Source organism: Scleropages formosus, chromosome 14 (genome assembly GCF_900964775.1).
Source record: "Scleropages formosus chromosome 14, fSclFor1.1, whole genome shotgun sequence".
Classification (NCBI taxonomy): domain Eukaryota; kingdom Metazoa; phylum Chordata; class Actinopteri; order Osteoglossiformes; family Osteoglossidae; genus Scleropages; species Scleropages formosus.
Window position 1 is genome coordinate 16,316,504 of NC_041819.1, and position 14,503 is coordinate 16,331,006.

Genomic DNA, 14,503 nt, shown 5'->3' on the forward strand with positions numbered 1-14,503 from the left:
CAATGGCTAAAGTGCAGACTCCCAGGGCTCGACATGACAGATTGTTCACTTCAAGGGTATTTTTCAAGGGAAGAAAGGGTATTTTTATTAAATCAAGGTGGAACAATAAAACTGTTAACATAAGGAGGATGAAGATGTCAGCCTCCTGTGGGCTACTTTGTCCCAGTCTCGTTCTCAGCTGTATGAATGTGGTGTCCTTCCACTGTCCATGTCACATTCTTTCATTTGCTTGATTGTTTATGCAAAATGCATGTCCTTATTTAACATGATTTTTTTCTGTTTTGGCAAGAAAAAAAATTATGAAATGTAATTTTACTGGCATTTTTGATATCTATGAACCATGACACCATGAATACATATAGAAGTAACACTGCCTGAAATGTGCAAAAATTTAAACACACACACACACACACACACACACACACACACACACACACACACACACACACACACACACACACACACATTTTCTGAACCGCTTGTCCCATACGGGGTCACGGGGAACCGGAGCCTACCTGGCAACACAGGACGTAAGGCCGGAGGGGGACACACCCAGGATGGGACGCCAGTCCGTCGCAAGGCACCCCAAGAGGGAATCAAACCCCAGACCCACCGGAGAGCAAGACCCGGTCCTACCCACTGCGCCACCAAAATTTAAACAAGTTAATTAAAATGTATATATTATTTTCCATGTCAAATAAAATAAGTTGTTCCCCTAATCCTGTTAAATGCCATTGTAACCTCGTGAGCTGTTCCAGCAGCATCCTTTGCTAAATTATCAATTCCAATTAAAATTCAGATTAATCAAATGATGAGGAAGACATTTTCGTGACTGTGGTTACAAAAGCTGTAATGAGGGCATCAGAATAGTTTTAGTGAAAAAGAGAATTACTAATATTACTAATAACAGAAGAGCTAATATTCAGTTCTTCTGCACGTGTAACAAAGTGAGGGTGTGAGACAGATAGGAAATTATAACATCACAGACCATGAAGTGAATTGTAATAGGTTCTTGCTCTAGCTTGGGTGGCATAGTGGCACAATGAGCAGCACTGCTGTCTTATAGTGCCTGGGTGCTGCAAGAGGCTGTGGGTTCAGTCCCCAGTCACCCTGTGTCTGTGTGGGTTTCCTCTGGGTGTTCTTGTTTCCTCCAAAAGACATACATAGAGTGTGTTCCAGGAATGTATGGATGAGTGACCCATTGTAAGTAGTATATCTAGCAGTCACCTTGGTGAATGAGGTGTGTGGGCTGATTACACTACATACAACTCATTGGAAGTCACTTTTGGAGAAAAGTGTGTACTAAATAAATGTAATGTAGGTTCTGAGCAATGATTGTAATATTGCTGATGGTTGGGATTACTAACTTTATTTATGAGCACCCAAAGTAGATGGAGCACAAAAATAAAGGCGGAAGGTTTCCATTCTCATCTTTCACTGTCTCCAGTTTACTTTTGGTCTTTTGTTCAAGTTATGAAAAATTACAGATGGTGATGTAGATTAATTATGAACATAAGCAGCACAATAAGCAACAGCAATGTCAGTGGAGCTCTGGTGCCTGATTTACATGCTCTCTGAGCTGTCCCCGTTGCTAATGGTGTTGTGCGTTTATCACGCAGCACAGCAGCTGGAAACGAAGTTCCACGTGTCAACGGAAATAATGAGGGGCTTTACTGCAAGTGACGGCTCTTAATACATAACAATAAATGTTATGTTATAACCAAAGGTCAGGGATGCTGAGGATTCAATGCGCAGAAAAGCTGCAGTATCATTTACAGTAGAATTTCAACATGATATTAATATTTATGAAGCACTTACGTTTGTCACAGAAAATGGCAAATTTAGAAGGAAATGAAAAATGATTATCTAGTCTGTGAGTAACTCTCAAAACAGGTTTATTTTTACTGATTGTAAAAATTTTCTTTGTTAATTTAATGCAGGGGAACATAGCTCCATTATTGATTTATTACACAGTTTTTTTTGGTAGCCCTTCTTACTAATGTGAAAGGGTGCAGCTTCAAATCCCACCTCCAGTACCTTTGATCAGGGACTTACCCTGAATTGATCCAGTAAAAGTAACCCAGCCAATTGAAAAATTTCTTTAAGCAGTTTACAGTGTACAAATCTGACATGTAAAGCTCTCAGATAAACGCTGATAATGATAATGTTATAATTTAAACACCTTAAACCACATAATCCACACATACAGTACATTCATCAAAAATGTCTGTTTAAAATGGAGGAATAATATATTTTTTTGACCTCAGAAAAATGTCCCCCATTATAATCTTAACCACATGACTCCGTTTGTCAACATTCCATAATCTCAAGAATGACACAGGTGTCTTTATCCGAAATCACCTGTAGGTGTTATACACAAATAAATACTATCCACACAATCACATCAGACTATCTACTCCTGAATGACACAGTCAAAGTCAAATAGGCAAAAGCGTTTTTTAAACATCATTAGTATATAATTAAGAGTGGGCAAAGAAACATACATAATACATACACACACACACACACACACACACACACACACCTTCTGAACCGCTTGTCCCATACGGGGTTGCAGGGAACCGGAGCCTACTCGGCAACACAGGGCATAAGGCCAGAGGGGGAGGGGGACACACCCAGGACGGGACACCAGTCCGTTGCAAGGCACCCCAAGCAGGACTCAAACCCCAGAACCATGGGAGAGCAGGACCCGGTCCAACCCACTGTGCCACCACACCCCCTACCATACATAATAACCATTAAAGAAAATAAAATTTGAAACAAATGGATGCATTTCTTTAACAGTTTACAGCATTAAGAAGTGCTGATACTGGAAAGCAAATGTGCAGAAGCTGATGAGAAACATTTAATAAATCTAAAACGTATTGTTTCTGGAGGACAGCTTAATTTCAGTGCCATGCTGTCACCCTGGCAACAGGTGGTGCAGTGGTTAATGCTGCTGCCTTTGGACTCAAAGTTCATGTTTGAATCCCAGCTCTCGCTGCAGTACCCTTGAGCAAGGTAATCATCCTGATCTGATGAAGTAAAAGTTTAATACTGTAGAAATGGGCAACCTTTTAGGAGAAAAGCATCAAGTAATTGAGAGAAAAGCCCAAAAGATGAATAAACTAAAGGATACTGTGATTTATGCCATAACGCAGAGGAAACAGAGCGACTGTGGAAGAAGCTACATGTAGAAGAGGTGTGCAGCCAAGAAGACCCAGACACAACAGATTTTTACAGCTGGGGGTACCGGAAGGTCACTGCCTCAATTTGTTAGTGCAGTTTTGATTAATGAGGTTTACTGTGCTTTTACTGCATACAGAGTTTAATATATTACACTGAAGCCCATAAACCCATTATCACTGCATAAAAGTCAGGCAGGTGAAGTGTAAAATTGCTCATTCCCTTTTAAGGATTGCCACTGAAGGTAATCCAATTCTGCTCATGCGATGGAGCCAAATTGCATCGTCGCTAATTTTTTGCTCAAGGTAGAAAGCATAAGTAACCTTAAGTAACAATTATTGCCAGGTTAAGCAAAATTAAGGTAACAGGAAAGCAGGTGGCATATTCGTTGAAGCTACAGCCCTCCATTCGCAGGACCCAGCTTTGAATCCCACCTGCTGCTACAGTCCCCTTGAGCAAAAAAACTTACCCATAATCGTTAAAATAAATATTTTCCCCAAGAATAACGGCTAGGACACTGTAAATGTCTTTGGAGACAAGTTGAAATGAAATAAGTAAGTAAATAAATACATAAATGAACAAATATACCTCCTACCACTTCTACTACTACTACTACTAATAATAATAATAATAATAAATTATTATTATTATTATATGTGGGGGGTGCGGTGGTGCAGTGGGTTGGAGTGGGTCCTGCTCTCCGGTGGGTCTGGGGTTCGAGTCCCGCTTGGGGTGCCTTGCAGCGGACTAGCGTCCCGCCCTGGGTGTGTCCCCTCCCCTTTCGGCCTTACGCCCTGTGTTACCGGGTAGGCTCCGGTTCCCCGTGACCCCATATGGGACAAGCTGTTCAGAAAATGTGTGTGTGTGTGTGTGTGTATTATTATTATTATTATTATTATTATTATTATTATTATTATTACATTTACTCATATTGCATGAATTAATTTATAATTCCTTACCAGTGAAGACTGTTTATATATCTGTTTTAATGAACATAATTTAGGAAATTAAGAACAGAAAAATAATACACAGAACTGACCCCATGGTGTTTATTTATACAATTTGCTTCTTTATAGTTTCTTAGAAATGAATCTTTAATGACCTATGAAACTCATTAAAGAGCTGCAGTGTTGCAGAGGTAGCACCACCACTACCTTGCTGTATAGACACGTCATTCGTGATCAACACATGCCCTGATTTAGTCTTGATATTCACTGCTACCCTCCTCATTAAGCTGAATGACATATTAATTACTCCATAGAAAGGAAGTCGTTAGCAAATAATCTTAAGATTTCCCCCCTTAATCAGCCAAGCTATACCAGTTTGCAGAAACCGTTTCCTGGTAATTAGACACTAAGTATTTACCGTAATTACTTTTTATTGTATTGTTTGAAGAAATTGGGGAGACAAATAGGATTCTTTAAAGGTATGCTTGTGAGATATTCACTTACCTCTGGGGTGAGTACTATGTTTACATAAAGTACTCTCAGAAAAGACTTACTTTTAACTGTTGGTGAAACCTCACTTCAGAAAGGAGATATTTAGGGTTTATGGATTTATTTCCAGTGATCCTTGCATTGTTACTGACTGCTTGTCTGTTGCATGGCTGTGGCGGTCCAGAGTCTACCCCAGAAACACAGGACATGAGGTACATTACACCCTGAATTAAGTGGCACTCACCTCCATTTCAGGGTAATGAAAGACACACACACATACACACATACATACACACACACACACACACACACACCCAATAGAAGGCAATTTAGTGTCACCAGGTCACCTGAAACACATGTCTTTGGATTTTGGGAGGAAACAAAAACACCCAGTTTCACAGGAGGAACATGCAAACTACTCAGTGACTGAGATGAATTTGAACCGAACTCTAAACCCACATCCCTGGAGATGTAAGGCCCCACCCCATCTTATTCTCCATGTTAGGCTCTGGACCACTACTACCCCCTGAACTGCACACAGTGAGCTAGATTCAAACCCACATCCAAACTGACATCTCATGAGCTGCGAGGCACCAGTGCTACCTGCTGTGCCGCAATGTCACCAGAAATTGAATGAACACCTTTAAAAATCATAATTTGCTATATGATTATAAATTTATAAGACAGTATGTAGCTTAGTGGGGAGCTGAGCTTGTGGACAAAACACTGAGAGCTCAGCTCTCTGGAAGCAGCAGCTGTTGCACTGTCAAAAAATGTATGAACTGCTCCTGAAAAACAACCAGCTCTATGAAAATAGTACATATCTTTTACGAAAATAAATAACAGCCTGTTGTTTGTGTCCCCTCCCCCTCCGGCCTTACGCCCTGTGTTGCCGGGTAGGCTCCGGTTCCCCGCGACCCCATATGGGACAAGCGGATCAGCAAGTGTGTGTGTGTGTGTGTGTGTGTGTGTTTGTAAATGAGATGTACGTAACTTTGGAGAAAAGAGTCTGCTAAATGAATAAATGTAAATGCAAATGGAAAAAAATAAATTATGATTAAGTAATAAAAAAAACTTTTTATAGAAAACAAAAAAGAAACAAGAATAATTTTGCTAAATAAAGAAGAAAAAACAACTTGTTACAAGTTACAAGTAACTTGTTTCTTAAGAAAAAAACTGAAAAATAATTCTCATGAATAAAAAATGTGTTGTTGATGAATAAACACCTTGTTATTGGTAAATAACAAAAAAAAAGGAAATCTGAAAATAATTCATAGGACAGTTTTGTCTGCAGGTGTTCTCTCGCCAGAGCTGAGAGTCATTTATGACGCTCATCATTTCCTAAGGGGAAGGAGCAACGAGGAGATCTCCAGCGGTGAAGGATATTACAGGCACTTGTGTGGCTCATGAATAAAACTAAGTCACTGATGACTGTGACAACCACCTTGGACAAAAGGATGGAATAAACACAAAGAGGAACCTCTATGAGAATATCAATTAGCTGCACCGGCGTTCCGGAACAGAACGTTTCAGTGAATGGAGACTGGGGGCAAAACGGGCTTCTCGGCCTCAGTGTTCTTTTTGTTGTGCTCTGGCAAAAACGATTAAGTTTTAGCTAATAAGAGCACATGCTATTATTAGATCTATAAGGAAGATGAGGTCTGGTCTGGTTTGAAGGACAGCCAGGAGATAATTAGTTGTTAATTTATATAAATAGATGCTGCAAATGAGAATTCCATTGTACTATCTTGAACTGTTAACTTGACTTGATTAGCTGCAGCTCCTCAAACAATATTCCTAATTGGTATTTTACTGAAATGGGCATAATTGTTTGGCACTTTCTCTGCGAAACAAATCAAAGTAAGATTAATTCGCCAATCATAATTAGATTTGGCAATGCACTTTCATTTTCAGATTTAAAAGAAAAAGTGTTTTAACTTTTTCACAGGGTGTTAAAACAACTCAAAATACAGTTCATATTCCATATTTTTGAAATGATTGCTTTGATAATGATATATGATTCTAGCATGTGTTTTTTAGTTTCTGGGCCAGCAGGTGGTGTAGTGGTTAAGACTCTTCAGAGTCCCTGTGGCCAGCTCCTACTATAGTACCCTCGATCAAGGTATTTACCCTGAATTGATAGAGAAAGAATACCCTGCATAAGTACATACACACATGCATGTGTGTGTGTGCGTGCAACACTTCTGAAGGTGCTTGGCCCAAGCAGGGGTCACAGTGAACTGGAACCTAACCTGGCAACACAGGGTGCAAGGCCAGAGGGGGAGGGGACACACCCAGGATGGGACACCAGTCTGTCACAAGGCACCCCAAAGAAGGCTTGAACCCCAGACCTGCTGGGAACAGAACCTGGCCAAACCTGCTGCGCCACCATGCCCCCCTCTTAAGTACATAAACCCTTGTAAAGTCACTTGGGTAGCACTCTACTATGTGACCTTTGAAGATGGCATTTAGTGTTAAATCAGTGTTTAAAGTAATACCTAATGGCACCCTGTTTCACTAAACGAAATACTTTTTCTTATATATAATTTAGACGTGCAAATATCAGCGCGTTAAGACACAAAGAAAATGATAGATGAACACAACCCTGCCTCATCATGGAGTCGTTGTCAGCGGTCACGCAGGGTCTACACCGCTTTTCTGGCACATATATGTAATATCTCCTCCGGGGTTGTAGGGGGCGCGCTGCGTAAAGTTTTAAACCAATTTCCAGTCGAGTCACCGAAAAAGGAGCGAAAGTTGGTCGCCCGTATGACGTATATAGTCGTGGACGAAGTGTTAAAAGCGGTGGCAGCAGAGAGTGTTAAAGTTTGTTGATTTAAGGAGGTTTTTTTTATTTAAAAAAAAAAAATCAAATAAATTTTATTTTATTTTAAAGTTCACCAAACATGCCGAAAGTGGTATCCAGGAGTGTCGTTTGCTCGGACACTCGCGACCGGGAGGAGTATGACGATGGAGAAAAGCCGCTCCATGTCTATTACTGCCTGTGCGGGCAGATGGTACTGGTTTTAGGTAACTAAACTCGCCGCGCTTGACGCTTTACTGGCTGGCCGAACAGCTGTGTGAACGTGCTTATTGTCCAATCAGTGTCTCTTATTTGTTACCTTTGGATTACCGAACGTGATTCACTGGTTTTGAAGAGTCTACAGATCCAACAGTAAAACTACATATTCCTTTATCACACACCTTTCAAAGTGGGAGCAGCAAGAAATACAACACACATGCTGCTCCCATCCTTAATCACTAAGGTTGTCAGTCTGCTGCCTGCCTGGCAATCTTCATAAGCAGTTGTGCTCATATTGATGACACATGGCATGGTGACTGCGTTTTCTGCCTTTGTACCAAATCAAATGCTACTAACAAGTTCCACCGGATGCTGAAGGGTGATGAGTGGACACATTTTATGTTGTACTCTTACACTTTCCTGTGATATGATTTCAAAAACTTCCCAGTTACGTTACTTAGTTGAGGAGATTGTTTTCTCTCCAAAGTGACTTCCAATGAGCATTATGTGGTGTTATCAGCCCACACCTTATTCATCAAGGTGACTTACACTGCTAGATACACTACTACTTACATCCATACACTAGTGAAACAAACTGTCTCTCTGTCACTCACGCTTACTACAGGTCACCAGTCTATCTGAACAGCAGACACGTGGACACAGGGAGAACATGCAAACTCTACACAGACTGAGGAAGCGAGTCCACTTCTCTCGCACCCCTCAGATGCTGTGAGACAGCAGCGCTACTTGCTGTGCCACTGTCCTGCCTCAGTTATTATTATTGTTGTTATAATACTTCATTTAGTGGATTGCTTTGTACAGTTAATGAATGATGCCTGTTTAACAGGCATAGTCAAATATGATTCACCTTGTATGCTTGTAGTTTCCCAGTAGTACTGCGGGCCAGCTATATTTATGGTACCAGTATAATGTGTGTAGTAATTAAAGAGTGGCACTCAGCCTTCTGGTTATTGGTTTAAGATCCATTCTTTTGCTGTTGTAGCACCTTTGATCAAGGTACTTTAATGCTTAAGATGCTGTCATATGAGTAGTAATCCATTAGTACAATTGTGAGCACACCTTAATTGTCTAGTTCCACTGTTTTGCTTGTTTGTGTCACTTGTATTTTGTACCAGCAAATACGTGGAAAAACATAGTATATGAAATTGAACTAACTGGTGAGGTTGTCAACACTGCTCACTGGAAGAGAAATCTGTCAGAATGGGACATTTTTATGAAATTCTTGAATTTTGGGAGGGTTTCAGCAGTTCTGAGGGACAACGGGAGCTTGGTCCCTCAGAACCACAGAAGTAACCTCTTGCTACTCTAACTAACATCTTAGACTACTCTTACCAGGGGAAGTTGGTGTCAGAAAGTTCTGACAAAGTACTTAATGCTGCCCTACCAATAGCTTAGTCTGTAAAAACACACTTCTCATCCATAGTGAGAGACTGATGTTTGAAGGCAGTGTGTTTTGGTAGGCCTGGTGGTAATGTCAACATCAGGAACAAGATTTTAGACAGTGGTGTATTTCAGAAAATTATACTTTTACTGAAAAACTGCTGCACTTTTTGGTTTTGTTCAATAGTGTGGTTATAGTTTTCCCCATCTTCAGAGCATCAGATCCACTCTGTCGCTCTGTATGATATGATACTGAAGTATGGTGTAAATGAAGGGTTGTATATGTAGCTTTACTGGCTTTGTACGGTTTTTGTTGCATTAATTTTGAATTAGACAGGCCATAATTCATGGTTAAACCTTCGTGTTATTTTGCTTTACAGACTGCCAGCTTGAGAAGCTTCCCATGAGGCCACGGGACAAAGCAAGAGTGATTGATGCAGCCAAACATGCACATAAATTCTGTAATGTAGAAGAGGAGGAAAGTGTTTATCTCAAAAGGTGCGGCAGAGCTTTGTTTCATATTTTGTTTACTGTATTTTAGTATATAATCTGTGAAATTATCTAGTGGTGTCATCAAGTATAGACTTTATTATGTGTAGTATAGCGGGAAGGCTCTTCTACAGTATAGACCGATTTAAAAACTGTCTGCTATCTTTTTGTTTTTCTATAGACCAGAAGGAATTGAACGGCAGTTTAGAAAGAAATGTGGAAAGTAAGTAATGCATTAAGTCCTCAGCTGTTGTCCACTTTTGTTTGACTCAGGTTGAAAGAAGAAGAGTAAATTCTTACAGTATTTGAATTTGCTTTAATGTGCCTATGAAGTTTATATATGCATTGACTTCTGCATTTTAAAGTGCAGTGTTTTACAATCCTAAAAACATACAGTTCATATTTAAATTGGCTGTATCTTCCTGTTATACCTCATGGTCTTGGCAACTCAAATGTTCTTAAGGGTCAGCATTTATGAGTTTCTACCAGAATGTGGGTGGGTGTTTTTTTTTTTTTTTTTTTTTTTTCCTCCTCTTCTTCTTCTTCTCCTCTCTTTGTTTCAGTGCAGTGTTTTCATCACAGAAATCTGATGCTGTGTTAATCTGTTTTATATATGTACTGAGGTGTGTATGTATTCTGCAGGTGTGGTCTGCTGCTGTTTTATTATCACCAGCAGAAGAACACACCAGTTACGTTCATTGTTGATGGTGCAGTGGTGAAGTTTGGTGAAGGATTTGGCAATACCAGTGTATACAGCCAGAAACAAGAGGCCCCCAAAAAAGTCAGGGTATGTTCTTATTGAGTGACTTGTGCTGTAAAAATGTAAAAGGATAATGTTCTTGTATTTTATTATTGCACAAAGTACAATGAAAAAACATTGACACCATTCGAAGGCCTGAGTAGTCCTGTAATTAAATTGATTAATTTTACTTGTCTTGGTTTTCTTCTGTATTCAGTGTTTCGACCTCATACTTGTTGCAGTGTATCTGGCAGGAATAACAACACCTCATTTGTCTCCTCTAGGTGATGATGACCAAGCGAACAAAAGACATGGGAAAGTTCAGCTCAGTCACCGTTTCTACCATCGACGAGGAGGAAGAGGAGATTGAAGCAGTACGTTGAAAGTTTTACTCAGCTAATAATCATTTAAATGGTGCCGCACTCAGTTTTCAGATTGCTAACAAATCAGTGTACACAGACACACACGTATGGTGCCGTGTTTAATCTGTAAAAATGTTGAAATGTGTTCAAGTAAAGTTATATATGTATGTCTGTGAATAAACTAAACTTGAGCTTACAGTAATGACCTCATTTAATTACTGAAACTGTGTACAGTATCGCAAGTGATAGCATTGTTTAAACATGGTTTTGGTTCTTGAGCTATGATGTATACAGTTCTGTATATAAATACTCTGTCATTTTTAGAGTAGGGGAAATACAAAATAGTTGTAGCCTAGTAATATTTTGCTCTTTTTGCAGAGAGAAGTTGCTGATTCGTACGCCCAGAACGCTAAGGTGATCGAGAAACAGCTGGAAAGAAAAGGCATGAGCAAGAGAAGGCTGCAGGAACTGGTGAGACGGCCATTTGATAGGCTCACATTTACATTCGCACCTCAGCATGCGCATTCGTCATCATTAGACGGAGTGATTGGCTCCTCAGACAGCCTTATCAAGAGCTGCCCTACTGTGCTGCAAGTCATCATTAACTGTTACAGTTGGTGGTAATGGGCAGTGAAATATCTCTGTGTGATTCCAGTGCAAACTCAACATTTAAGGTTGGCCTCTTTATCAAAACTTAAAATTACAATTGAATCTTTTTTTTTTTTTTTTTTTTGTGTGTGTGCTGTATGAGCTTCAGAATCTCAAACTTTTTTCCATTTGAGACTCTGATCATGTCAGAAATTGTTTGATAATGTAGTACAAATATTCCTCTAACATTATTGAATGTTTTGTAATGACCTTCTGGATCAGCATTTATATATTGTTTATTTAGCTGATGCCTTTGTCAAGTGCAGTTTACCGGAATAGATTATAAGCAAGGGAAATTATATAATATATATATGTGTATGTATATATATCTTTTGACAGCAGTAAGTATGGCTTATTTACTTTGCGCATTTTCTACATCTTCTAATGCTTAAATTTTACATTCGTTTAACTGACACCTTTGTCCAAGGCAACCTACACTGTTATGTTTTATTAATAATTTAATTAGATGTTCAATATTTTGTTTCTTTCCCTAAAAAAGTAAAAATGTCTTTCATTTCTTACAAAAAGTTGAACGTCTTTGCAGTCCATTTCTTTTTCATGACATTTATGCTTCATGTATATATTTCAAGAAAAGTTTGTCTAAACACTGAAGTTTCTCCTTTCAGCAACATAAGTTCTCAAGTGATGATTTTTACACAGAAGCCACATTACAAAGTACAGATTTCCCAGAGCACAGGCAGTTTCTGGAGTACACATCCTTGGCTAACTTTGTGTCAGACAGGTGACGGCATACTGTCTGAGCAACACTTGTAGTGCATAAAAATGTTCATTCCCAGCTGAGTGCTGAATAAATATTTTTATGTAAGTGGAAGGCATGCTGTCTTTTTGCAGCAGCTTGTTCCTTTAATTTGTTGTGCAAACTACACCCATTTCTAGTGGTCAAGTGTTTGGTTGACCTATCAAAATACAGTGTGTTACATCTGAACATGCTAGTTTTTACTCCTTTCTTCCTGAGACACAGTTTAAAAAAAAAAAAAAAAAAAAAAGCTTTTGTTGGATATATTTCTAGGATTTTGAACAAGTTTTCCAGGCCTCATCCTCCAAACATGTCATTCTCTCACTTAAAAGTCTAGTGTCCTCTATACACTACATGTCAACTCAGCGCTGAAGCATGTAGTATTGTGAGTGTGGAAAGAATTAAAAAAAAAAAAAAAAAGTGGACAATAGTGAATGGCTGGCTCTTAGGAGAATATGAGTTAAAAGTGTTACTGTATCTATTGGCTTTCATTAACTGCTTTTCCAGTAGAGAGTCACAGTGGTTCTAGAACTTGGTGTGGAAGCATAGGGTGCGAGGCAGGGTACATAGTGCTACAGTGGTACTCAGTCTTTGTCTTCTGTTATATCAACAGGCTGAACTGGAGGCGAAGAAGGCCAAAATGAAAGGAACACTCATCGATAATCAGTTCAAATGAACAGATCTTCGTGGGACGAGTGAAGACATAGTAATTCCCAGTCATTCTCCCAAATTTATTAATGTGTCCGTAAGCGATTAATTCAAACTATAGCGGATTTTGCTGGACAGAGAAAAAAGCATCAATATTTGTTTTTTCTTCCCCTTTCTAATCCCAAGTCTCGTTCATGTTTCAGGCATCACTCTGTTTTTGCTTTGATATGGGTTGTTTGAACACCTCATAATTTGTGTGATCAAATGCCAGTAGTTTCTCTTTGATTCCCCTCCATTCCCCACATTGTGTCAAGGATATATTTTTCATTTTTATTAAGAAACCTCCTAGGTCATCTTTAATGTGGAGAAATTGCTGATTTGAATGGATAAACTGAAAATAGGATTTATTTTTTTTTAAGCAAACTTCAATACCTTTCTTTTTTCCAAAGGTTTTTTTATATAAGAATAAGGATGAAAAAATTCATACTTATTGAATCTCTTATTCTTTTGTCGTGTTCAATTTTTTTGGGAGTGTGTATTAAGCGTGATATGTATGCTAAATGTGAACTACTTTTCAATACAACACACTTGATTTAAAATGTTATACTTTATCTACATTTATTATTGTATATACAATTACATATTTTTTATATTGCTGTGAAATTAAGCATTTAGTAATCACACAGCTTGGAACTTCAGTAGCACCTGTTGAATGTTCTTCTTTATTTCCATTACAAGAAAATTCCATCAATTCTCTTCACTAGTAAGTCTTTTTTTTTTTTTTTTTTTTTTTTTTCCCCCCTTCATTTTAATTACCACAAGGTTGAATCTCATTTCTCTTGAACCGTAAATTCAAAAAAATAAGTGGTACAAACTGCATCACAAATAGGAACTGTGTGTCTGACTGTGTTCTGTAACTTTGATCGTGATTATTTTTCTGTTGAGGGGAGAAAGCCTGCCAGTTCACTGAACGCAGTGATTTGTCAGGTGTGAGCTGTGGTTGCCGCCAGTGGGATTAGGACTGGAATCAGTGCATTGCCCTGGTCTGCAGCCAGATGGTTTGCGGAGCCAAAGGTAGAAAATTAAAAGACTGCATGTTGACTGTCCTCTGCTTTCTGTTCAGTAATAAGTCATCATAGACATTGGAGTCTAACAGGCTTTAAAGAATTGGCAGTGATTGAGGAGCAACACAAATACTTCTTACCGTAGCCTCTCACGGAAGGATATATGGGATAACTGGACTGCATCCCCTGTCCATCGCCATCTGCCTTTATGGTAAGCAGCACTTTAAATGAAAGAAAGGAACAGTTCTCCTTGTCAAACATGCTGACATCTGAAGAAGATTAAAGATCTGAAAGAATAAGTAAAACTCTGCCTCTCCCTAAGTTTCAAGGGAAATTGTAAATTAGAAGACATTCTACGATTGCCATCACTTCAAGTGAATTTGCATACAGAACTTGAAATTCAGCCTCGGTTGTGGACAGGGGGGGAAATAGATTGGAAATGCTTGGATTCAAATAAGTTGTCACAATTTAAGTTCCCCCTCAGTGGGTCATTTTAATGTGACATTCTTGCAGGACATCGAATTTTGGCATTGCTGCCCTTGGTTGTATTTTGCGCCTTTTGTCAAAGTCTAATGTGTAAAATACACTTGCAAAGGAACGAATAGATCCACACATCAGACGAGTAAAGTGATTGCAGCTTATTCTATGGAATCCGTCTGTGTGCCTGGGTCACTGATCTCCACAGGAAATATGTAAAATAGCTGTGATCCTATCAAACACTGTCATGATTTGGCATAAACAATGTTCTACG

The 14,503-nt window shown here is 39.0% G+C and overlaps 1 protein-coding gene across 1 annotated transcript; it reads left to right on the plus strand.

Annotated features, from left to right (window-relative positions):
• Positions 1–7,395: 7,395 nt before the first annotated feature.
• Positions 7,396–13,103, plus strand: steep1 (STING1 ER exit protein 1). The gene is made up of 7 exons (XM_018728484.2): positions 7,396–7,652; positions 9,426–9,543; positions 9,716–9,757; positions 10,177–10,321; positions 10,558–10,647; positions 11,014–11,106; positions 12,654–13,103. The coding sequence occupies exons 1-7, from the start codon at positions 7,529–7,531 to the stop codon at positions 12,714–12,716; spliced, it is 675 nt and encodes a 224-aa protein (XP_018584000.1). The 5' UTR covers positions 7,396–7,528; the 3' UTR covers positions 12,717–13,103.
• Positions 13,104–14,503: the final 1,400 nt, after the last annotated feature.